Source organism: Dermacentor albipictus, chromosome 2, assembly GCF_038994185.2.
Source record: "Dermacentor albipictus isolate Rhodes 1998 colony chromosome 2, USDA_Dalb.pri_finalv2, whole genome shotgun sequence".
In the NCBI taxonomy this organism is placed as follows: Eukaryota; Metazoa; Arthropoda; class Arachnida; order Ixodida; family Ixodidae; genus Dermacentor; species Dermacentor albipictus.
In genome coordinates this window covers 147,498,540-147,525,594 of record NC_091822.1, presented here as the reverse complement: position 1 = coordinate 147,525,594, position 27,055 = coordinate 147,498,540, and the positions used below count along the sequence as shown (strand labels likewise).

Below are 27,055 nucleotides of genomic sequence, written 5' to 3'. Positions count from 1 at the left end.
AAAGCAAAAGTCAGTGTAATGTTTACAGCTAGAAAGCTTATTTTATGGAATTAAGAGCGAGCGAAGGCACGGGAATCTTGCCGATATTGGAAGACGTAGAATTCGGCAGGTTATGTACGTTGAAAAATGGGTACATTTTGTGAACTAGACGCAGACACGGGGAACCTTTTTTGGCGTAAGATGGATTCGGCTGACGGAGCACAGTGCATACATGGTATTTGACGATCTCTGGTACAGTTTCTTGCACTACAAGTTGTCTTAGATCCGTGCTGATGACAGGTATCGCGGTAACTATGATGATGGTAACACCGTCCAGGCGCAGCAGCTGCCTATACTTTCTACTTACCAGGCTAAGCATAGCGAAATCGTGGTGGCATACCTGTTTCTTTTTACATGTGTGGGAGACGCAGACGTCGCAACTTAGAGAGGAAGAATGATCAACTTTGTTTGCAAATGACTCTCAGTCAGAGCGCGCTAGCTAAGTAGCAAGAAAGAACAACCTCAGCAGCATCGCAGGAACTGAGCGAAGGAAGAAAGGTGCTTAGCCAGTGTTCGGATGGCTGGCCGGGGATTTGGGGTCGCGACTGCATGACTTTGCAAGCACTGCAACACTATGTGTGCGACAGCGAAAATGTGTATTCTTTTGCTTGTACAGTCGGATTCCAAGTATGATTAATAATAAACTTGGGAAACATTTCAATAGGCGTGTCAGAAATGTCAGTGAACAGTTTCCACATATCGTCATCTAACGCCAAAGCAGTGCAAGATTACTTAAACGCGCTCCAAGTACTTCTGCAGAGTTCGTTTCTCGTATAAAACTCGGGTAGCCCTCGGCTGAGATCTTGGGCTTCGGAAAATCTGCATTCCTCGCACTTTAAGAATTAGTGAACTCGGTACGGGCGTTGCACCGTTTAAACCGGGGTTCCTTTTACTTACGCACTCTGTTTTCTCTCTCTCCACTTTCTCGAGCGCTCTTGGAGTGCGTAAGCGCTAAGAACTCGGCGGGAGGCCATTAGAATTAATCTCGAACTGAATCTGTAGTTCACGCAAAAAAAAAAAAGACGCAGCTTTTTTTTCTCGGCGATCTTGAATTTATAACGATATATCGCTTCCCATCTAGAAACACTCCGAGTTCAGCCAATGCACCTTCGAGTTTCAAAAGCAGAAGCAGCAGCAGCAGCAGCTCGAAGGTTCACCGCTGTGCTTAAGAACACCGCGATTCCACGTGGCTGACCTCTTTCGTTGGCCTGGCATTGATACAAACCACGCACACTGCAGACCTCTGTCACGGGGTTCATGCACACTGATCTTCACATCGAAACAGACTGATGTGTAGCCTATTTCAGCTTGTTTGCGACTTATTCCTTAACTGTGACCTAATCTCGCAGCCTGGGACCTAATTCAGCAGAACCTTTACTCTGCGTATGGACTGTTGAAATCGTCCCAATCTTCAGCATTGCTTAAGAAAGCGTAAACAGAGAGATATATAATAACTTTACTCCCGAACTACAAATAAAGAGAGAGTGGTTGAAGCAATTTGCGAATAGCTAGGATATTTAGCGTAACCTCCTTAAGTGACTATTCAACCGCATTGAACAAGGCTTTTAATCCTTTTCGAAATTAGACATGATGTGAAAAATTAGAAAGTTTGCTTCACATTTGAGGGCAAATGTATGGGAAGCGACACAGCAGCGATTTAATTGTGTTGTTGCCTGCATCCTTTGACGAGGGTGACACCAACTTTTTTGAGACCACTGTGTATTCATTGGCGATGAGAAGAGTCTGTGATGTGCGTTCTAGACTACGCGAGATGACGTGACGCGTCGAGGGTGCAGAATCAGTATAACGACTTTTCATACAACGTTACATCTCCGTTTGCGTGTTTAGGCAAACTGAAGCCGTTTTTTTTTTCACAAGCACAAACTGTAGTTAATGATCATCTTGCCGAATTACAAGAAGATGTCACTTCGTATGTTTATGGAAATTAAACCAACTACGGGTTTTCGAGGTTTACAACATGCCTGGCTGAAATAAGAGCTGACTTTATCACTTGGCTTTCTTTGAGGCTCGGGAGGTTAAAATGCCAGAAAAAAGAAGGAAGTAGAACTAGAATGAGAGACAGAGAGAGTGAGAGGGAGATATACGGTCGCATTATTTCGCACAATAGGACGTCTTGCAGCGAGTGTTCCTCGGACAAGAAACGCCTTGTCATTAGGAACGACGGTACCGCGAACATCGGCGAGCTTGAGTTATTGTCTCAAGACCTCAATTGTTTCAGTGCGGGTCGTTTCTCGCGAGTCAGCGATTTAAAATAGCGGTTTCGGCGAACTGTTATCCCACTCCTACGATATTCTTCTGGTCGCACGAAATTGTCCTTGTGTCAGCGTTGAATGTGCCTTGTCGTGCCCAGTTTCCATTCCATGTATAGAGCGGCAGTTGAAACAAGTGTTGATTAAGCAGAGTAATTGTCCACAGGCACAGAAATCGACAAAAGCGTTCGGTGGCGCATGATTGCCGCGCCTGGCGCCAGTGGAGTAGCCGTATACACAATGTGCTGGATTGTCTGAGTGGTGGGCAACGTTTTGAAGAGAAAAAATATGAGTCCTACGAAGTGGAAAACATTTTCACCGCCCCGGCAGATCCCATATGACGATCGATGACTGTCGACTGTAATGCGCTTATCATTGAAGCAGTATAAGAGCGCTGCTAACGAATTGCCACCATATGCCTTATGTATGAGGCCTGTACTGCAGCGAGACTCCTCTCTCGGTTTCTCTTATCAGCACTCTGCGGAATCTAGCCGCGTCGCCGTGAAGCCTGTGGATGGCCTCTGATATGCATGAAAAGCCGGTGCATGCGCTTAGAAACGCACCATGCGACTACCGAGCTTCTCTAACAAAATTTTTTTCTGCCCACGCTGCGCCTTCTGGCGACGCTGCCGAGAAATGCACGCGTGACCTGCTAGACGAGATGCGTGGGGCGCCGTAGCGTGCGAAAGCAGAGGATTCTCTGGCCGCGCACCCAGCGACGCATACTCGGTAACGCAAGTTGGCGAGAGGTACATTGAAGAGCTGCACACAAATGCAGAGCTGCGAATTTGTAAACTTCCTGCTTCTATTTTTAAGCAATTTATGAAAATTAGTTTAAGAGAACTCAGTGCTCTTCCACTCTGTGAAGAAGGATGACCGTCGAAGCTGTGTATGCGGGACCCTTAAGGACGAACTGTGCCTCCGCCGCGGGTCGGCCCGTCATAGCACTATCTTCGGGATCGGCCCACGCATGGGGAGTGCTTAAGGCCTGCTTCACCTCCGCCGCGGGTCGGCCCGGCATGGCACTATCTTCGGGATCGGCCCATGTATGGGGAGTGCTTAAGGTCTGCATCATCTCCGCCGCGGGTCGGCCCGGCATGGCACTATCTTCGAGATCGGCCAACGTATGAGACTGCTTAGCTCCTCAATGATTCCGCCGTTAACGCTGCTCGCACAGCACATCAAGAAGAGCACAGCGTTCAAATTCCGCTTTCGAGGACAGACGCCGCAAGGCAGCTTCGACATCTGGCACGCAGTCTAACACTGACCGAGTGGAACTCGCCAAAGTTACGACTTACTCGACTGTATCGACTAAACCCCTCCCTGCAACTCCGACCTCCACTCGGACTTCCTCGGCGTGAAGCTATGCCTCTCTGTCGCCTTTGGTTAGGAGTTGCCTTCACAAAGGCCATACTCTACATTAATTGGAGTGACTGACAGTGCAGCGTGCGAAGTCTGTGGCACAAAAGAAAACATCGACCACCTACTGTGCCACTGTCCACGATACATCCCAAAGAGACAAGAACTGGCCAAAGCTTTCAGAAAACTGGACAATCAGCCGCTTTCTGTGCAGGTGCTACTGGAACACTGCCCCCATCTCCCGTCGGCCCATAAAGCGGTGAAGGCGCTTTTGTGCTTCTTATGGACGACAGGCTTGTGCGACCATCTGCTACTATTAATGCAATTTCTGTAAGATCACACACGTCAGCAAACTCACCGCAATTTCCTTCTGTTCTGCCCTCCTCTCTCTCCCTGTTATCCTTGTTTTCCCCTTTGCCATTACCCCTGTGTAGGGTAGCCAACCGCACGTTATTCTGGTTAACCTCCCTGCCTTCTACTTATCTCTTTCCCTCCTCCTCCTTAGCTCCTGCTTCACCTCCACCGCGGGTCGGCCCGGTGTTGCACTATCTTGGGGATCGGCCCTAATGTGGAGAGTACTTATATAATGCCTGCTTCACCTCCTTCGCGTGTCGGCCTGGCATTGCGCTATTTGGGGAATTTTGTGTCTACACACGGACTCGGTCCTAGGGGAACTAGACCTTAACAGCCTCGCTGTAATATTGAGATGCTCAATCGAAATTCAGCTTCCAACATGGTGCATTCATAGCGCAGCTCGCTAAAGCGGACGCGTGAAAGACGTTCGATGACAACCGGTACATAATTTCATTCAAATTGTTGTCTAACTGTAATATCGCTACGAACAAATGGAATTTCGCCCAGATTAGTATTCTGGTATTCTATATCGACAAGGTGCTTATCCTTACCACCATTCTAATGGCGCTCGTGTAAATTAACCTCCACCTGAGCAGCTCGTTCCAAGAAAGAAAAGGAACTCAATGGCGCTCTGTGTATGTGTCTTCATCGTCGTGCAAATAGAAGAGATTTCTTAGCTCGTTTATCTGTTTATTTCCCGCACGAGGCATCTGTGTCTGAAATGAATCCCATAAAGGCAAAATCATGGCGGGGCTTTCTAAAGTGTCGTACCACTGCCCTCGAGAAAACCGTGTGAAGTGGTTTCGATTATGCCCAGCACGGGCACATTTTCGAAGTTTCATTCTCATGGTGCATTCGGCTGGCCGAAATGTAGCCAGGGAACTATCCCGCTGCGCTGCGTAAAATCCGCACTCGGCCCAGGCTCGAAGCCGCCTACACTGTAAATTAATTTACACCCTAAAAAGTGAAAAAGGGTGTAAATGTGTCTATAACTCACACCCTTAGGGAGAAGACGGGGAACGCGGGCGACGGAAATTCAAGACGATGAGCGAAACGTGAACAAGGTGAATGCAGGAGCCAACGTTCCGACAAGTGGACTTGTCTTCTTCAAGGCGACGTACGCTTTCCTCGCCACAGTATACCCACCGGAGGAAAGCGTACGTCGCCTTGAAGAAGACAAGTCCACTTCTCGAAACGTTGGCTCCTGCATTCACCTTGTTCACGTTTCGCTCATCACACCCTTAGGGTGTTATCTATGTAACGGAAACCCTACGGGTGTGAGTTATAGACACATTTACACTCTTTTTCACTTTTTAGGGTCTAAATTATTTTACAGTGCTATAGAATCGAAGAAATGAAGCGGCCTATTCCCACCGGCTCCCACAGACCTCGACGTCAACACCTTCGGGCACTACAAGGAATGCTTCACTAAACGCAGCCTCCAAACTGAAGCCCGTTTTGTCCAACTCGCACTGTAGAATTGTGGTCTAGCGCATCTTGGAACGTACAGCGCGGTTGTATAGGCGTCTATTTCAGGCGTAAAAATTTTTATTCCAAGTCAGCTAGAAGACTGAGCCTTCTCACTTTTATTTGTCGGACATGCGCCTGGGGAGTGCGCTCGCAGCAACTGAAGAGCGCGCTGAAAGCGGTAAGACCGGCAGACCGAAATGTGCCTGAAGTATCCAGCGAATGCTAATTGTATTAATAATGGACGGTCTCAGACAGTGGGATTAGACTCAACGATGGCCGACCATTCTGGCTGCCAAATCTTTGTCACCAAATTGCTGCTTTATCTCCAGGGCACAAGTTCGCCTTATGAGCAGGTCTGTATACATTCACCTGCCAAGCTGGAGTTCCTGCTTGCATGGCGTCATCACTTGCGACGATATACGATATAGCAACCCTTCCTAAAGTACCAGAGTTACGCGAATGTTTCTATATTCCAAAGCACGCTCTATTTATTTGTTGATGTTTTTTTTTTCAGCGCACACGGGAGCATTTGCGGATGTAATACGCGGTGGCTTTTTGATGGCGGACCACCGTGGGAATGAATACGGTGTGCTGATGTCTCGCCTATACAACTGAAACGAAGTCAACCGAGCAACCAAGCAGCCGAAGCTATCAGTAGTTGAGCAGTGATTCTGCCCGTCCGTAGTTACATGCGGGTATCGTAACGGGCAGCTCCCAAATAGGCTTGTGGGGCTTTATGGTGTTCGCGACGGAGCTTCTCGGGCGCGAAATTGAAACCGTTGATATGACCGCGACCAAAAATGGCGCGAGCGACGTGATGGCCCGCAACGATGGGCTCGAGGCAGTAGACTGTAACTTCCCGACTACTTGGAGGAAAGTGCCTATGTATAGCTAGGGGATGACGGTAACAACACATAGAGAAAGGCGAGACATACAAATGGCGTTCATTTTTATGCACGTGGATTTCAGTTGTATCATTCGATCACTCGCCAGTGCGACAACTTTTACGACCCATGCGGTTGAACAGGCATGCCTTATGGGATGTGGGTGCTCATTCCCACTGGACGTAAATCTGGCCCCTTTCCCATATGCAGCTCATACGCTCTTCCCTGTTATTCCGGTTATTTTTGCATATATATGTGTGTGTGTGTGTGTGTGTGTGTGTGTGTGTGTGTGTGTGTGTGTGTGTGCGTGCGTGCGTGCGTGCGTGCGTGCGTGCGTGTGTGTGTGTGTGTGTGCGTGCGTGCGTGCGTGCGTGCGTGCGTGCGTGCGTGCGTGCGTGTGTGTGTGTGTGTGTGTGTGTGCGTGTGTGCGTGTGCGCGTGTGCGCGTGTGCGCGTGCGTGCGTGCGTGCGTGCGCGCGCGTGTGTGAAATTGGATTTTCATTGGTGTTCGCTACTTGTGGAACCTTCAGAGTGTGGAATTTACGATGTTTCTTTCTTTTTTTGAGAACCACATGAATAGGCGAAAGAGTCTTCTGAAGATCAATGAAATTCATACGTAACTGCACGTTAAATTAAGAAAAATGAATTATTTGCGAATGTTTTGGTTAGTAACCGGAATAAGCCTTTAACGATTATGATGAAGCTGCGTGTCAAGCAAGGAGTGAGCAAGGAAGGTTATCAAGCACTGGCGTCAACATATAAGCTGTTGATACCGTAATAGAAGCAGCAAACGCGTGAAGGCCGTACGCCTCTGTTGAAGCAACGAAGTACGTCTTGCGCGCAGGAATGTATTTTCATCTTGTATGCCTATTAACCCAGTTATTCCTTTATTTCCTTTTCCTTGTTCAATGCGAATAAAATTCTTAGCGTTGGCAGGGGAGTTTTCTTTCCGGCTATCTATCAAACCATTTTCGTGGGTCAATCCCGAAGGTAGCGAACTCTAAAAATGTGGCCGATTCCGAACGTAGTGTAGCCTGAAACTGTGGGTCTAACTTCGATCGGTGCGCATCTTCAATGAGAAAAAGAAATAATAATCTTTTAAAATTTGTCCAAATTTGGTTTCATTCGAAAAGAATGCTGTTCACTTACTGGGTAGTTATCGTAGATGAGTTCTGCCCGAATATTTCTCGGTTAATATGCTTTCTTTTGGGCCTTATTTAACTGTTATGAACGAGGCCGGTCATTTCCCTGTAAAAGAAACGCATATTAATGTCATGGTACCTGCACAGAGATTCTGTTACTGTACAGCTTCCGAAACGTCCACACTGATCAAATGATCTGGACTACAAGGTGTACGCTAGAATTATTCGTCAGAGATAATTCCAGCCAATTTCGATGCTGGGCATAGCATTACTGTAAGCGGCCAGCCAATGGCAACTAGAACCGAGGCGTTTCTCAAGGTGGAGTACTAAGCCCCATCCTATTCAACCTCACACTGATTAGTCTCGTTGAGCACGTGTCAGCAGTGATCGAGATATCAATGTGCTCCGGCGACATATGTGCATGGACTTCATATGTGACGCGTCCTCCGATATGTGGAACACATGAAAAAGGCAGCTGCTCTGACAGCTGTATAAATCCGCAACCAAGGCCTTGAAACCTCGTTAGACAAATGTGCACTTGTGGCATTCACTCGCAAACCAATGACATCTTAACGCCATCTCTATAAATGGTCAGGGCATTTCTTATGAGAAGACTCACAGATTTCTTCGTATCATCATTGATAATGATCTCCCATGGAGCCCGCACGTGACCTACTTGAAACAGCGCTTGACAGCAATCTCCCAGCTTTTAAGGTTTCTGGCGTGAAAGACACCGCGAACGTCAGTGCATGCAATGTTTTAATTGTACACGGTAATGATGGTGGGCTTTTTGAGATACAGTTTTCCCGTACTGACGAACACTTGCAGGACACATCCTCGTGCTCTGCAAGATGTTCAAGCTCCATTACTCTCAGAGTTTGTCATGGTCTGCCAAGTAGCGCATCAACAGTGGCGACTATTTCAATCGCTCCGAGCCAACCAATACAAACACACTTCACGGCGACAGTGCCCAGAGTGCACATTAGGCGCTTTGCCCGAACCGGTTCCCATGATCTTGCAACACTACGTTCAGAAAGGCCACAGTCATAACTTTGCGTTACGATTTCGGATTATTACACTCGCTTCCATCAAGTTTCACCCCCGAAATTGCTGTCATCGCCTACTCTTAACCATGTCTACTCCTTTTGCACTATAGGTGCGCCGACCACGTACATGTTTATAGTGGTGGATGAGCGCCCCTCCAAAGTTCCTCTGGAACTTTGGAACCATGATTTTACCTAGCGAGAGCCACCGTCATCAATTTCAAGACGTGTCTCCCAATGACATCGACGGCTGTGGAACTTTCAGCTTTTCGTGGTGCACTTCGTCTGGTCAGGCAAGAATAGCCTCTAAGATGGTCAATATTCAGTGACTCGAAGGCAGCACTGCAATCCTTGAACACATATATACAATTAAAAGGAAAGGGAAAGTGAGGAGCAGGCTGGCAACTGTCAGCGGAAGGTGTGCAACACCTGCTTACTCTTCAGAAAGGAGGTGACAGCAACACAGAAATGGAAGATAGGAAGGAGGGGAGGAAAGAGGAAAGGAAGAACAGCAGGACAAAACTAAAGAATAAACTGGTATTACAGATTAGAGAAATAATCCATACCTTGGCTGAGAGAGGACACCACATGACATTTCAGTGGCTTCCAAGTCACTGCGGCGTCATATGCAACGAACACGCCGATAACGTTGTTCGGTCGGCTCTTCAAGGTGCAAAAGAAGAGTCGATACCGTTATCAAGGACAGATTCCGCTAGAAAACCACCACTGTTTACACAGGATATCACCTTCTCCGTGTGGAACACCCGAAGTTGACAAGGCAACCGGCTGCACCACCTAGACTCTTCTCTCCGTCTTCGCATCCCAGTTAGACGCTGCCGACGCCAGGCTAACGTGCTTTGTCGAATATGGCTAGGAGTGGCTTTTACGAAGTGTTTTATTTTCCGAATTGGATGGGCCGACGACGCCTCGAGTGAGGACTGTGCTAGAGAGGAGTACGCGTACTTTGTGACTGTCCTCGCTACAATTTACAGAGATGATCGCTCGCAATCGCGATAGCGTGCTTTGATAAAAGAACTTTAACCGAGAAAATCATATTTAGAATGCCGACATCACAAGCCATTGCAGTGGAGGGTGACGAGAGCACTGTTGCTGTTAATAAGGACAGCAGGCTTGGACAAGTGGCTGTAGCCTGAACTGATGTTTGTAGTGCTGCTGTGCTGTGCGGTCATAGTATGCGGTGACCGACTGTGACTGTGTATCTGTGCTCCCTTTCTTTGTCTCTGTCTACTTACCTGTCACTTTACTACCCCCTCCCCTCTCTCCCCTGCGTAGGGGAGCAAACCGGATCCTCCCCTCTCGTTAACCTCCCTGCGCTTACCCTTTCCTCTGTCTCTCTCTGCAAACTAAGCGGTTCGTGAATTCAGTCTCTGATCCCGGACCGTCAGTACGATTGTTTGCCACAGTGAACCGTTTTATGAATGCCGCTCTTACCTGACTACGTGGCGTTCTCAAGGCAATCGAATGCGTAACTTACTCATTCAACTACAACGCTTTCCCGCATTCTCGGACTGCGCAGGGAGGCACGTCGTGGGCGGACGAAGAGCTCGAGTACGCGGCCGGCGGCGGCCTGATGGAGACTTCGGGAGGCGACGAAGATGGCGGTGCGGACCTGGGCGGTGCCGGCCCGCAGCAGCCGGGGCGACTGCTGCCACCGCCGACGGCGGACAAGCGCAACCTGGCGGCCCTGGCTCGCAGCGGACGGCTGCCCCGGTTCCACTACAACAAAAAGCTCGGCCCGGCCGCCTCGCCCCTGCAGCCCGCCTCGTCGCGGGTGTTCATGGCTGGCCGGAGGCTGCTGCCCACCGTCGGCGGGGGAGCCGCCATGCCTCCGATGCTGCGTCAGCACCAGGGCGGAGGCCATGGCTGGCGACCCGATGCCTGGACGGCGGCGGGCGACCAGGCGCTTCAGGGCGACGCGCCCGAGAAGATGGGCGTCGTCGAGGCGCTGGGCCGCCTGTCCGAGGCCGCCATCTTCCCCTACATCGGGCCGCATAGGTGGATAAAGCCGTGGTGCATACACCCCGCTGCTCTGTCCTGCCTGTTCCCCGTCCTCACGCAGCAGCACCCTCTTCCCGCTCGCACCGTGCTGCACCCGCTGCCTTCGATGCGCACGGCTAGGCATAGTTAGCCTGTTTGCCCCCGCTCTTGTGCGCGCGGCGCTCGTGGCGGCGCCTATCGTTATCGATGTGGTGAAGCGTTACGTAAACGATGCAACTGTGACTCCGATTGAAAGTTTGAGAGAACTGTGGACCTACGTGGTTAACAATCGGAATATAGTGTCTGTTCCACTTATGTGCATAAATTAAGCTAGACGTGCCAGAGTCATAAAGTGGCTTAAATTTAGTATTACTCGAGTGGCATTAAACACTGCCAGGTGAGAGGACCAGCAAGGGCAGTACGAACGGAGTGCACGGGAGGAGCAAATGCCGGCGTGACAAGTGCAAGGCTAGACCCATTTGCAACCAACTTTCTCCTTCTGTGAGCAGTGCTAATGAAAAATAGCTAAACCGAATAGCATGCTTACTGCTAACTCGCCTTTGCCGAGTAAGTCCAAATGTCCTGTGTAGAAACTCGTATTGCTTAATTCTGACGACTGTGACACACGCACGCACAAACACACACACAATATCGAGTCTTGGTACATTGTATCGACGTTTCGCTAAGCTGCACATTTGTCTTCAGTAGGCACAAACCATAGACTGTTTTCGCCTCCCGTTACTCATGCGAATTTAAAATTATTAATCCTCAGCACGGACATGATTTCTTAGACCAGTCCGTTCGTTTGATGAGACCTTCATCATGTAGTGCTTGCTTTGGGCTATATAGCGTGAAACATCTATAGGGCGTAACCCGCCATACGCACAAGAAAAAGAAGATGGAATACTGGAGCAAAAACAACAAAGGATACTTCCTGTACAGCTAGAACGATGGCTTGTCTGTCTTATCAAACCACATGCCTTTCGTTTGTTCGAGGCGCAGAACGAACCAACTTAATGAGCTTTTACCATGTCCACTTCAATAAAATTTATAAAGCCTTCAGGTCCACAATTAGACAGCAGAGCTTTTGGGCGATTCTATTTCTCTCTCAGGCACAGATACGCAGTCGCACTGCAGCCCAGTTTCTTCTTCTACGGCCACGCCGCTTTTTCTGTAAGCTAAGCTTGAAGTTAGATGACTTAACGCAGCCTAATGGCGGCAGCCCGTTGTAGTTGTAGAAACTGAGTAGGGTCTGCATTCAAAAGACTCTTCTTGTGTAAAAACAGTAATTTGTTAGCCGGTAAAATTAGCAATTGCTTAGCCCCATCGCATGCAGAGGACAAAGGTTTGACCATTTTTATTTTGATCTACTGCTTGCTTTGACGCAGCTAGGCCTAGAGAACCGGCACCGAGCCTCGAAAGCGTTTTGCTTTTCACCTAGCAGATGGCGCTACAGCATTAGCGTTCCTGGTGTGGACCACTCGCCGTTTAGCGAAGATGTAGTGAAGAATGAGGCTTTCGAGTCTAATTATTCACTCCATCGTTATGTTGATGCTGCGCTCTATAGCACGGTACGCAACGACAGCATGTGCTAACACGTTGATCTCTTGCCATGTCTCCGGTGGTTTCACTCAGAGGCAGAGCAAGGGTTGGGGGCCTAATTTATCACGTATCACGGTAACGTACGACGTATCATGCAAAGCTCTATAATGATTGGTGCGATGACAAAACAGTCATCACATTGATGGTCAACCGCCCACGAGATTTACGCAAGAAAAGTTTTGTGAACACTTCCCCAGTTTGGAAACATTGCATGGCGACTGTTTCAATAGCGTGTGCATTCATTTTGAAGTGGCTCGTGTTGCGTCGAGCACTGGTACTGTTAACTTTACGGTGTTTTGCATTACATGGGGCGGCGCTTTGGCAGGAGGTCGCACGCTTGACCTGTCGTGCCGTGCTGACATACGCTTGCTCAAGCTTTGTCGTCACCGCAGCATTAGCATTGCAGATGCGTCTCTTGTCTCACTGTTTGCTTGTACCTGGACGCTGTTACAAAAAGAACAGTGATAATTTTTGGTGTCACTTAATATGGCAAACTACAGTTCAGTAAACCATAGACTAAATGTCGTGCTGAGGGCAAACGAGGACGTAAGGAAACTATGGCATATATACACGTGTTTAATATAACTAAACTCTGGCGTATTTCTCTGCTCTTATTACACTTGTGCCGATGTTCAGAATCTACACGTGTACATAAACGACAATCGATGCAGAATCATGACAATCACTGTGCTAGGTCTCTTAATCTTGTGAATTCGTCGAGTAGCTGAATGTGCTGTTAGTTCGAAGGGGTCGCAGTTGCACTTTTGGAGGGATAGCGTGAAGGCCTTCTTGCTTAAACCGGTGCATAATTCTGATTCCATAATCTAGAGCCCAGCCTAAATCCCAATACACAGTGGAAGCCTGGTGCCATGTATTCATTGCTAAATTAATAAAGAAAAGCCACGAAATAGTGACGTTGGCGGATGGAACCAAGTTGTCTTTGACTATTGTTTTCCTGCTGGTTAAGCCTACCACCTCTTCAGGGGGACACCGTACGCCAATGTGCCCAGATAATCGCGAAGGCGCGCACACTATACTCTGCTTCAGTAGCTCCGTGCAGGGGAACCTAGGCCACGCGACCCGCCAGCACAGATTCTTGCGCAGCAAGATGTAGGGCCACAGTTCGGAACTCGGCGGACAACTAAATGACCTCGACAAGGGGTCTTGTCGGCAGGTGTTGAAAGCTTCTCTGCAGATCGCAGGGCGGTTTGTTGCGCAATTTCGCATCGTCCTTTACTAAAATATTTGTTGAGGCTATGTGATACTAAAAATAGAGTTCTCCATTTGTCCGAATGGTAACGTGTAGAGAACAAAATATAATTATTGCAGCACTTCCGTACAAACATTAATTTGCATTTAAAAAGTACAAAGAAGTAATTGATGTGTCCGTGGCTAAGTTCATGCGTGTACTCGGCACAGCCACAACACCGCGGAGAACTCCCTCATGGGCAGTGCTTCGTTCCTTCGTAAAAAAATGTCGTCTGCAGACGTACTTGCGTGGTATCGTTCAAAACTGCCTTTTTACGCGAAAGGAACGAATGAGTTGGCGCTGAAACTGCTTGAAAATGTTCGGAAGGAGTGCGGTAAACGGGCCCAAATTTTCATTAAGAAAATGCCTGCACTTGCGAATGTCAGCTAGGGCACCATGCACATAGGACTCAAAAGATGGCGACACCATTCCGTGCGACACGTTCTGACCGAGCGCACCTGCTGAACCATCCGATTCCGCCGTCTCTCCAAACCTCCTCATCTGTATCTCTGAATATCTTGACACCGCATGCCTTCTTTATGTCAGAGCGAATATGGAACGAATTTTCTATCACCGCTATCACAACAGCTGACCTCGCTGCGTAGTTGCAGCCACCGCCAGCACTGCAGCGCTCGCCGCTAGCAGACGACAGAGTGCGGACGGGCACGTTTAAGATGTGTTCGCCCCCCTGATTGGTCAAAGAAGCCTGCAACTTCCACAGTGCTGCGCGGAACTGCTGAAGTAGAGCATAAACGAACACCGAAAAAAACAAGCGTATCAGAACATGGTGGTGCTACTCGCTGTTACCCTGAGTGGTCATCACCCTTGCGCATGCTCATGCAACGGCAGGTTCCTGCACGATTATTACGTCATCTTTTACTTCGACTCATTTACTTCCGTCCCTCATTTTATCGCCTAGTCACATGCCATAACTTGTGCACACCGGAATAAACAGAGTGAACTGAAAATTCTGTTAGCAAGCTTTACGACACGGCCAACTTAACTTAACCATGATGGTCGCTATCCAGTTAATAGCACTGTTAAACCTGAGTCACGTGTTTCGAAATCTTGGATGGTGCGAGGGAAGGAAGGTATCAAGAGTCGTTTTAGTAGCTCGTATCTTGACACCTTAATTGCGATTTTGAACCGAGCTCCACCGACGTGGTTAGGTCAAACTAAATATGTGGGAAAGCCTGCCTGAGGAGTTTCGCATAACCCATGTTACCCTCTCAAATAATTCGTTGTAGTGTGTTTCTCAAGGGCCCGGGATTGTGAGCAGTCCTGCGTTTTCAGCTTGCCTTCCTCCGCCACACTGATTTGCAGGGCACGGGTGATTTACTTTTCTGTTCGTGGTGCAGTAGCATAAGGAGCGTATTGCTGGTCAAGCTTTTCTAGTGAAACTCACCTGGTGCAACAAACTAGTTTAACAATCGATAAGTCATTTTGATCCACTGGCACCTTAATTCAGATATTTACCATATTGGAGATTTGGCGGCCAATGTTTTAGTAAACAACGTTCATGGCCACCACCACTGCTGCCATTTAAGATGAAAAAATAAGCCGGCAGATCCCCCGTCTTGTGGGCATCGATGTTATGTGAGGCAGTGCGCCTACCAAGTTAACGAAATGACCATGAGAGCGCCAATTAAGACGTAGACGGCTGCTTCAGGACCTACATGACATGTACGTCATGAAATTCATGTCATGACCTAAAATTTATGTTCGTCATACACTCTTTTCATACTGTGCGAATTTCGGTACATACCAAGTTGACGAAGTGACGATGAGAGCACCAAGACGTAGGTGACTGTTTCATGAGCTACGTGACACGCATGTCATGATATTGATGTCATGACCTATCATTTATGTTCGAAATACGCTCTTGTTCCGCTATGCCAGTTTTGGTACATAGTAAGTTAACGAAACGACCATGAGAGAACCCAGACTTAGGCGGCTGTTTCATGACCTACATGATACACATTTCATGATATTCATGTCATGACCTATCATTTATGTTCCTCGTACACTCTTGTCATAGTATGCCAAATTTGGTACCAACCAAGTTAACGAAATGACCACGAGAGCCCCAAGACTTAGGCGGCTAGATAGATACTGTCAAAGTGGTAAATGTCCAAGAAATGCTTCGCATTTAGAACTGGCCAGCTGTTTCAAGACTGCTTTGCAAAGAGATTGCTCAATTGATTGAGGATATTTTACGTCCCATACCTGTGTAGTCGTTATGAGAGTCGCTGTATTCAAGAGTTTAGTTATAATTTCGATTTCCTGAAGGTATTCAACGGGTGGCTAAAGTTAAGTAGTCCAACGTTTTAGAATTCCGCAGCAATGTTGTGCCGCCGCTGTGGCAGAAGTCGCGCCCGTTAGCTCATGTTGGGCAGCTGGTCATCACAGTATATCGTCACCGCAAAGCCTGTCGATAGTATGTAGTATTAAACACTGAGGATCAATCATACGTCCGGCTTATGACACCATATGAAATTGGCAAACTTTTTACTGTGAACTCGAACCTTCGGTAGTTAAAAAACAGCTGAAGTGATATGATTAAAACGAATGATGCAACGACGAAACTCGTAGGCCGTTGAATACCATCCGAGTAACGTTAAACGCTATAGACGGATGCAAAGGGGAGAGGGCCAGAGGGTACAGGGGAGGGGGCACCAGGATGGTTTGATGATAAAAAGGGTTCAAAAGCGTATGGAAAATAAGAAAATGAAAAGGAAATTTGAGGAACATTAAAACAAAGTTGGCCATGGAGAAGCGGTAAGACGGCATCGAGGACATTTCAACGCTGCAGAATTGAAGTCGGCATAGATTAACTATACGACGAAGTGGGTAAAGAACTCAATATCATTGGCTACACATAGAAATTGTACTCACCTGACGTAAGAATATTAACTAGGTCACGTCTCTTTGCACTCGATTCTCCCTTCGGCTAGTCCTGAATCGATTGTGAAATCAATGGTGACTTCATAATGACTGTGCTCTGAGCCCACAGATGTGCAGGCCGAACACATTAGATTGAAATGAAAAGAAGTTCAGAAGTTGTCTTTCCTTTGGGGCTTATTATTATCAGAAAATTTCGAACAGCGTACTTCGAAATGGCTCAGTTTCTGTTGCAGGTGCGCTGTGGATCGTGTGCGTGTTGCCTCCTCTGATCCTTGAACTATCACTCTTCATCATATTAATCAACTGAAAACAGAAGTAGTCGAAGCATTGCATCTTGGTAAGAACGGAAGGTCTCTCGGTGCCGTTCATCCATGGGTTGTACTCTGAGTTATATATCTGCCAGACGCAAGCATCTTGACTGAGATTGTTTCTTTTTGTTTTGTTTGTTATGAGTGCCTTCGTTTTCTCCCTCGTACAAGTTGGAAGATTTGCTGTTAGTGGTCTTTGACCTCCTGACTTGGTTGCTTCATTATGTCTCGTTTTCATTACATTTTTCACTTGCGAGGCCGCTCTTATAACACCTATTTTGTTTTTCTCATACTTGTTATAGTATTATAGTGTCGCGCTGTTTTCCAATAACGAGCATTTTGTGGACTTTCGTGGAGAATTCGGACAATTAGTTCCTCATGTGGCAAGTAACCGACCATAAGCATTTTCTAAGCCACCGGGTTGTTATTCAATTCAAGAACTGTAGGCTGTGAATTATAAGAAAAATTATCTGCAAATAATTTACGTTTAAATTTTCTTGTCCATATCATGACAAAAAGGGACAACGTTTTAAGAAGTTCAGGCTTCAAAACCAATCACGTCGAATATGACGTAGAAGCACACAAATGTAGGTAGTCTCGATGGTTCTGACAGTCCAGAGTACCACTGCCAGAGCTTGAGAACATTTACTCACCGGTTGGCTATCAAAGCTCGAGTTGATCGTACCTAAAGGTGACCAAGTTTTCAGAGGTGTTAGAAGAAAACAACAGACACGCTTGCCCGGTGCTGGGGGTACACAAATGAACGCGAGGAAGTAAAACAAGGGAAAAAGAAGAGAACACTCTTTCGGAAGCACCTTCGTCTTCTACAGCTGAGGCCTACCCTTAAAGGTACTACCAGCGTTCCTCCTTGTGGCTGGGCAAACAAATACACAGCCCCAATTTTATCGTAGGATTCCCTTCATTTTTTCGCACGAAGAGGTCATGGTCCACGGGCGTGGTGACGGCCATGCGAGTGAAGCACAGCGCGACCACCAGAGGCTCTTGGAGCAGTGAGTTCAATGTCACTTTCTAGGCTGCTGTAATCGTCTCGAAGGTATCGTGAAGTGAATGAATGGTGTAAAACTTGTGACAGTGTGACTCCGCTCTGACGAACTAAGCCCGTGACTTGGCCTACCGAGACACGGTTAATCATGTCGCATTTGTGTTCATTGTTTCGCTGGCTGTATGTGTCATCTAGAACCCCACGCTCACTGTACGCGGAATTCGCGGTGTGAAGACACAGATGATGTTTGCTGTCGGTCACAAAGTGAAGTTGTTTGCTGTTGCTGATAGCATGGTCGCTGGTCACCGGCGAGAGCGGAAGAACGCACGATTTCAATTAACGCCTCGAAAGCGTAACACTTTCATCGAAGTTGACGTTCCGCAAAAAATACCTTATGCCACCCGGATGTACCGTTGACTGACCAGACTAGTAGGTGAACAACTGGGAGAATCCGTGGTTAGCCACGATAGTTCAGTAGGGTAATAATATTCCGGCTGTTCCTCTGCTCGATCCGCTACGTCACAATCGGTCTCGACGCCCAATGGCACGTCTCCAATTGGCAGGGAAAGGCCACCACGTTGGTCTAACCACGCGGGCCTATGGCGTGCTTGTACACAGACTATCATGAATGCGATTACTATCAGTCATTCAACCTAGCCTAACACGCGGAAGCATGCAGCACGTCGCCTCCGGCATGTAGATATTCGCAATAGGCGCCTAGAAAAAAATATGCACGAGAAGTCTTCTGCATGCATTTCTATCACTTTCGCTAATGAGCATCCCGTTCAGAAATGAACGCCGTGTCCTACCTATATATGTTTTTGAGCCCTTGTTAAGGAGAGATCTTTTCGCCCAAAGATTGAGGTTACGACAAGTTGTACATTAGCTAGCGGAAAGACGCTAGACGCGGAAGTCATGTGCAGATGGGTTGTTTCTTTGATGTAGGTGTCACCTGAAGCGGAGGCAGCTTGAAACAAAATTCTGGCTTATCGCGTTCCATGAACTGGTCGGTCCCGTTCTCCTCTCTCTTCCACGCAGGTTCTCGTTCTTGCCGTCTGTGCGTGTGCGAAGAGACGTCTCCAGCGGCCAAGGGCGGCGGCGGCAGCAGCAACAGCACGATGAAACGCAGCGCGAAGAGCAGCAGCGGTTCGGAGGAGAGCCGGCGTCAACATCGGCCGCGCGTCAGCACGCGTCGCCCGGGCGGGCCAAGCGCAACGTGGCCGCCCTGGCGCGCAACGGCTGGCTGCCTCCGACCGCAGCGGCGGCGCCCTCAGAGGCGCGAGGAACCAGGGCCGAGTTTTTGCGTCGCTTTTCGGGCTCTCAGGCCCACGAGGCCAGCGCAGACGAGGAGGAAGAAGGGTTTGTGCCCGAGGACGAGGCCTCCGAGACACCCGAGTGCGTCGACGATGACGACGAGGTGTGCCTATACTAGATTGATTGATTGATTGATTGATTGATTGATTGATTGATTGATTGATTGATTGATTGATTGATTGATTGATTGATTGATTGATTGATTGATTGATTGATTGATTGATTGATTGATTGATTTTACTTTGGGATGCCCGAAAGTAAAATCCGTAGTGCCGTAGTGGAGGGTGAAGAATTAATTTTGCCCACCTATGGGGTTCTTTTACACGCACCTAAATCGAAGTACAATAACAAGTTATCTTTTTTTTGCGTTCAGCCTTCATCAAAATGTGGTTGCCGCGGCCAAGTATCGAATCTGCGACCTCAACAGTCCATATATAGCCACTGCTCGATCACGGCGGGTACTGCCTTACGAAAAAGGGAGGGACATAAATGTAAAATAAAATTTAAACCGATGGAGGGTAAACGGGTGCTAACATGTGAGCGTTCACGGCGCAGTCAGGAGTGGTCGCACAGTTCAGTTGTGTTCAGTTGCTCTGTCTGTATTGAATGTCGCAGGACGCGGAAGATTTGTTACTGGTGCCATCACTGGAGGAAGTCAAACGAAACTTGGGACACATGGCCAGAATGGGCAGGCTTCCACCTTTCAACTACCGTCGTCCCTTGCTGAATACCGGTGAGTGTACGCGTCTATGAATGCATCCAGCTTGCTTTTCTATAGGAAATGACGTGTAAGTCTCCAAAATGTTGAGCGCAGAAGTTGTCAGCAGGTATTTAGGAGTCCCGGTTTCTTTCCCGAAATGCTATTCGTGAGTCAAACCTTCTTGACCTTCTCACTCAGTGAGTCTGTTGTTTATTGAGCGAGTGAGCGGCTGAGAGAGATGGCCATAATGAAATTGTGTAAATGTGTAGTCAGTTTACAGCTTTCGGACTTGTGAAATGAGCCTTTGCTGAAAGGTGGTGAAGTATTTTGACACATATCGCAAGAAGATGGCTTTTAAGGCATGCCACTCTGAGGCAGAGGCCTTGGGTCTACGAATTATATTTGCAGTACATTTTTGAAGTGAGTTTCCTTTTATTTTTTAACGTAAGGGTGACAGAAAATAAAATGAGCTTTTTAACGAAGCAAAGACACATGTGCTTATCTTCAGTTGTCATTTGCATAGATGGACGTAATTTGCGCGCTTGCTTCAGCTGACCTTGCACGCGCGTGAAAAGTATTTGAACTTTGCATGTGCCAAAGTGGATCGGCAGTGATCATTAATAACAAATCGCTCAGACTTGGGTCACGTCGTCCTTCTCAACCCAGTGCGTAGCGATTATTCTAAGGAAGCATAAATATTCTTGGCACAATGCGAATCACCGAGGCCCGTTACTCGAATGGCGAGTCTGATGCTACAGAAAACGATGCAAGTTCGATGAGTTCCTCTTGTCTAAAGCGAGATACTGATGTCGGGACTCCACTCACAATAATGTGCTTTGCGTACTTATGACGAATCGAAATTCGGGCGGCTTAACTATCAAGTATTATCGGTCGGAGTACCGACAGATATAAGAAAAGCACTTTGTATTCACTGGAAAATCGGACTCGATAACGTAAGCAACTGACGAGGTGGAATCCACGCTGAGTGACAAAACGGACTTACGAGGTACATTTGTTTGGCTATCGGCTCGAAACAAATGTGCATAGAAGCTTGTATGCCTTCCAGGTCTGTAATCTCTGCTTGTATTCCCATAAATTTAACTCCAGAGCTGTGCTTCAGTCCAGTGTAGTGACTGATGTGACTGGAAGGTTGTTCCATTACTCGAGAATGGTCTATCTCTGTAATCGTCTTTTTATTAATGCTCTATCATTCTCAGGCTTTTTCACGCACTTTCCTGGGACTACCTGTCTATAAATCTGTGTATTTATGCCTCTAACCGTTTACTTGCCTAGCTGGGCCACTCGGCAGTCCATGGTCGAACGGTTGAGTGCATCGGGCGGCTGTGCTGAGGGAGCAAGATTCGAAACCAATCATCGGAGAGAGAGAGAGAGAGAGAAAGCTCTATATAGAAAAGGCAGAGTGTTTAGCTAGCGTATTTCCGCCTACATGCCACTCTACAGGGAATGGGACGAAGGAAACAAAATGCCCTAGAAGAAGGTGGATAGAAGAAAAAATAAAATAAAATAATGCAGGTCGTGTGATGTCATCAGTAGTAGAGTAAGCGTCCGATTCGACGCATGCAGGCGGTAAATGCAAAAGAAAGTAAAATCACATTATTGATGAGACGATGTGCGTGAGTCGCCGGACCAATTTGGGTCACGGAGTACGTGGCAATGTATCCATATGTGTCGCTCTTCAACGAACCTCTTTCGAGCCGACATGGCTCGCTTTAGATACAACACTGGGTAGATACCGCTGCTCAGTGAAACTATTTGACGCTGACTCGAAACACTCGGTATCTGCTACTCAGTCTGTGCTAGTGTTAGATTGGGCATGTGGCATTAGGTGTGTGCCGCTTTTCGATGAACGTCTTTGACGCCAACTTGGATAACTAGGTGTGTGCCGCTGAGAATGTGCCGCTCTACAATGGTGAAAACGATCTGTTAAATTTATCCGATGCCCTGATGAATTTAAGCCACGTCACGGAGGTTCCAGATGCAATAGGTGCGCCTTGCGCTGAGCGACAACTGGAGATAAAAGTGAGAAACTGCTAACATGCAAAACACTGATCCGCCCAATCCTTGAGTATGCATCTATAGTATGGAACACTTTTCATAAAAACCATACCAGCAAGATTGAGTCCGCAAAAAAGAAAGTTGTTCGTTTTACCTGCCATCGCTACGATAGGGATTTTCCACCTTCTTCTACCCTCTCTAAGCTCGAATTAACCACTCTGGAAACACGTCGCCACAACGATAGCATAAAGTTCGTGCACGCCATAATTAACTCTCCATGCTGTACCCACTCAGATAAATAATTTAAGTTTGCTAAACCTTCCCGCACCCGTATCTCTCACAACCTAAATATTTTGTCATTGCAATTCAGAAGTGGCATGTGCAAGCATTGCTTTCTTTTTCCTCAGCAATTGAATGTTAGAATGCATTGCGCGGAAATGTCCGTTCTTTGCACTCTGACCAATTTTTTTCTCTGCACTTGGCACATGATGTTATCGCCACTCCTGCTATAGCCAAAAATGGGCCGCAGTATGTAAAAGTAAATAAAAATAAATAATCCAGCGATAAACAGTCACCAGCCAAAAAAAATTAAGGCCACCCCGCCCTGCGAAGATGGGGATCACCGGAGCTGTAAAGATTGGGGTACAAGAAAACTTGTGGTGAAGACTTTATTCTATTACTCATTGACACTTAGTAACGACGGCCACAATGGCTTTGTGGTAGCTATGGTATACACTGATCGGCATGCTCGCACCTGCAGACACATTCTTTGAGAAGGCCAAATCGATGCACGTGCACCGCTGGGTGGTCGGTTGGGCTAGATCGGTGTGTCACCGCAAGCGAAATGTCTTAAAAAAGAAACGCGTAAACCACTCCCTTTTCGGTACCGGCACATCCACATTGAAATCACCGACAACGCACGTTGTAGCGTGATTCCAAAGAATGTACGCACTCTTCGCTGCACTTTGATGAGTGCTTGTAGCCTCAGCCCTCGGGGGTATGGGCCATTGCACTTTTTGCTTGCTTACGGGTGTATGAGCCATTGCTTACGGTTGTACGAACCATGGATGATGAGAGTTTTCGCCATGTTGTTCTGTATGTTGTATGGGTGATTCCAAAGAATGTAAGCCCTGTCGGTTTCACCTTGCTGAGTTAATGTAGCATCTGCCTGACGGTTCTGTGAGCCATTGGTGATGATAGTTTTTGTGTGGGGACGCGAAAATTCTATGGTACCCTAGCAGTATACAGCTCCGCTGTAAAAGCAACACAATGCAGACGTAACATATACGAAAAACTTATTGTCCCCAGCCATTTATACCACTCGCTTAACAGCGGGTACCACTGACGTGACATATACGTGACAGTACCACTGACGCACGATCGTTCTCTCTCTCTCTCTCTCTTTCTTCCTCCCCTCGACTTTTTCGTTGAACCTGCAGACTTTGCCGAGGCGACGTCTCCTTGGCCCCAGGACAGGCCTAAGCGCCTTGCGAAGCGCTGCAGGCCCCGCGGCGAGAACAAGCGCAACGTTGCCGCCATGGCGCGCAAGGGGGCGCTGCCGCGCTCATGAGCGGCCCGACACCAGCGCCCTCTCTGCGCCACCTCTGCCGCCACGTGTTTCTCTATCTCTACTGTCTTCCCAGCGGTCATCTATGCGCTGCCCGAGAGGCGCGGCGAAATCTCGCAGGAATACGATGTGTCTCGTAGAACGTGACTTCCTCCGGGACCCTGTCCATTCCCATGTTGCCACCCGCTACTCCTGACCCTGTAGATGTGCCTGGGAAACCGTATACGCCCCTTTGTAGCCTGAAGGTTGTTCGATGTCCTCCCCCGCTTTGAGCGTCAATGCCCCGTACGCTTTCCGATATACAAGAACGCAGAACTCGCGTTCTCAAGATGAGCTTCCTGCGGTCGTTCTAAAATCGTAGCAAGAGCTGATTGTATACAGTTTTGGAACATTTCTGTTTTTTTATCAGGTTATTTATGTTTATTTCCGTCCTTTTTTCCTTCTTTCGCGTACTTTCGCAGTGCTGAACATTTTAGACACTTCTTTATCTAACAACGAAGCATATAAAAGGCAAGCCAATTTGAGAAGGTGTCGACTGCCTGATTGCAGCCCGAATTTCTTAGTCGATTGGCTGTCCTCGTACCGGACTACGTTATTCAAAGGCGTCGTGTAGTGCATTCATTTATTTCTATCATAGGTAGTGATCACAGCCCCTCTCTTGCATCACTCATATTATTTTGGTTCTTGTAGCTTTGTCATATGAATCATCGTTCATGTTGTTTTTTGTTGTTTTTTGTGAGCAAACATAGAACATCGGCATGCAATTATCCCTATAAATTCATTTTCTCACGGCACGCCCTTCAAAACATCGCACCGCCAAGTTGCATTCCACGAACAAGCAAGTCAAAGCACTATTTGGCATTCTTTAAGTTGGCTTTGAGACAGTACAATCTACGACATAGCTTCAGAATTTTTCTGACTGTTAGCTTTTTGACTCCTCTTCAAGCAACGTTAGCCTTGGATAACAGCTTGTTGGGGCAGCGGTGGCAGACAATGTAGGTATAAAGCTTGCGAATGGCCCAATGAACGCGGTTATTAAGAAGCAAGGCCTCGAATCGAACTCGGCAAGATTTAATGTTTCCTTTGTCTTCTTCCGGTTGCTTCACAATGGCTGCATAAGAATGCGAGCGGTACGCCTGCTTGTCTACAGTTCCTCTACGATAACATCGTTTTTTCTTTGTGTTCTTTTTTTAGAGTCGTTCACGCACAGCTAAACAAGTTCAATAGGAAGAACTCCTTCTGTTTTCTTCAAGTCGTGCAAGATTTTGTCAGCCTAGAGCGGTAGGAACGACCTCATCCTCTACTTGTCCGCATTATTCATAAAGCCGTTTTCTCCTCGCCCTCTGTCGCTTTCCTGACTTTTGGAACTTTTGAAGCATCCTTTCAGGAAACGACGGCAATGACGGTGCGAGCACCCAGCGTCACTTAGACGCGAGACCTGACTATAGAAGGCAGGTCTTCGAGAATGAACCTTTGTCGGAGCATTGTTCTGCGCGAATAAGTGGTTCTTTAAAAAAAATGTCAGGTAGATGTGCAAACGATTATTTTCATCATTTTTATTGGAGGCTTGCAAGGGTGATAAAAGAATCTTTAAATTCTGTATGAGCCGCGCGATAAAAAAAATCAGTACCTCGTGTTGAATACAGAGCGCCGTGAGTAATCTCTTCTGTTTAGAACGCGTAAAATGGTCAAACGACAAAGGAAGATCCATTTGTTCCTATTGTGCCCATTTTTCTTTGGCAAGTAATATGAGACGCTGACTAAAGAATGCAGGACATGCCCGCAATTTAACTGAAGCATTACATCCACGTGCGATTTTTCTTGACGTGCCTAACGTCGTCGCTATACACGCAAATGAGCGTGAGTTCATACTTTTTATATATGATTCGACCGGAACAAATTCTGTTATTTATATATGAGTAGTACGTAGCTCCGCAAACGTAGTACCATTGAAGCTGCTAAGTAAAGGGTTTTGAGAGCATTCTTACGTCGGGCCTAATGGTCATTTAGGAGTTATCGCGAGTTCTTGCTTAGGAAACTTCATGGTTTTCGTCAACCCGCTATGCCTATAGCACTTTAACATGCGCTTTAAATGTGCTGGTGACATTCGCACTTGTCTGTTTAGACTATCGTGATGGCTAATACGAATGATGTAATTGATTTTAACTTGTCACCGTGAACTTCTCAAAGTCAATATTTGGAGACAAAGAGTATTCATTACCTACCCAGCGCATGTTGGGAAACGTGAGAAAAAAATTGCACAACTGATAAGTGGCCCACCACTGAATGCTGTTCGTTAAATTTAAACGTATTTTAATGGAAGACCCCTGCATCCCATGGGGATATATCATAGAGGTTCATTCATTTTCACGTTTTCTTTTCAATGCATGTTCGTTCGACTTGGATTTCACAGTACATGCGTGCCAAAAGACTTATTTAATACGCAGTGGCTAGAAAGTTATCAGAAAAATCAACACTTTGCCAGATTTTAGCGCCACCGCAGGAAGCTCTGGTCCCGGAAAAAAAATTACGCGATGTTGCAGGAGTCATGGGCTGGTATAAGGACATTCTTTATTGATAACATATCGCCACACGTCCAGCCATCCTGACCATAGTTGTTGTTGTCCTCCCCGTATATTTATACGCAAGCACTCTTGAGTCCTGAATTTCATGCCGTTGTCTGTACTGAGGGCCTATGTACTACCGCACGCTGCTTCAACGTGTTATTTGCTACTAAAGTGCGATGTACGAGCTTCAGCTTTCTCCGAGGCGACGCGTTTTTATTTGCAGATTGATTCCTTGCCGCCTTTAGCCTCCGACATCGGATGTAGCGAGAATCGAATGATTGCCGAGGTTTTCGACGCAAACTGTCAAATAGAAGCAAAAGAAACACACAAACACAGATGAGAACGCCATGCTCTCGTTGCTGTTTGTGTGTCTCGCCTGTTTCTTTTGTCAATTCTTGCGTTTGCGAACGCGGGTCTCAGCGAAAACAAAATTGTCGAAAACCGAGATACGGAACTTTTCATTAGTGTCTTCCATTTGAGGAAACGATTGCCGTTGCACAACTCTTTGAGGTGAATGCGAAACACTGCGCGCTGAAACAATGTGTGGTGCCTATTTTATTGGTTCTTCCTTGTTTGGCCGAGTAGTATCCACCCTCAACTAAACGAAGTAGACACACATTGGTCCTTTGATACGTGCTACCGAAAGGCCTCCAGCCTCTTGCCGTGTATTTTGCACCCTCTGGGGTCAGTCTTTGTGAATATTGGTGCGACATGCAACAAATGGATCGAAATCGAAATCGGTGGGGATTGACGGAGGGAAAATCGGCGGCTATTCCAGCGGTAGAAATCTGTGGTACAGTGATATATATATATATATATATATATATATATATATATATATATATATATATATATATATATATATATATATATATATATATATATATATATATATATATATCATTTTCATTAATTTACCGTTTTTTTTATTTCATTCATTAAGCACAAATAATTCCCCTATGTTGTCCTTGGTGTCAGTGTCTGTTGGCTGATGATATGACTAGTAAAAATCAGGCCCCTCGGTTAGGCCCCTTTCTTCTCGTTATTACACAACGAGGGTCTCGAATCCGGCAACACTGATGCCTTCAGGTAGCATGTGTGGGTTTATTGACCGGTTGCCTTCACCCAAAATGATCACGTTCTCGTGACGCCTGAAGCAGAACTGATGTTTCACATCCGCCGCCAAGGTCTGTGAGTAGTGCGGCTGGCTAACACTCCCAGAGTTCTACTAGCAAACACAATTACCCAAGAAAGTGGATGGGGAAAC

At 47.0% G+C, this 27,055-nt stretch overlaps 1 protein-coding gene across 2 annotated transcripts in view; it reads left to right on the top strand.

The window, feature by feature from the left end:
- LOC135899788 (uncharacterized) overlaps positions 1–26,550 on the top strand; it is a 180,556-nt gene extending 154,006 nt beyond the window's left edge. For both annotated transcript variants that reach the window (XM_065429118.2, XM_065429116.2), the window contains 4 exons: positions 10,098–10,576; positions 18,663–19,041; positions 19,554–19,671; positions 23,094–26,550. In XM_065429118.2, the coding sequence (XP_065285190.2) occupies positions 10,098–10,576; positions 18,663–19,041; positions 19,554–19,671; positions 23,094–23,224 (1,107 nt within the window). In that variant the 3' untranslated portion in view covers positions 23,225–26,550. The remainder of the gene's footprint in view (positions 1–10,097; positions 10,577–18,662; positions 19,042–19,553; positions 19,672–23,093) is intronic.
- Positions 26,551–27,055: the final 505 nt, after the last annotated feature.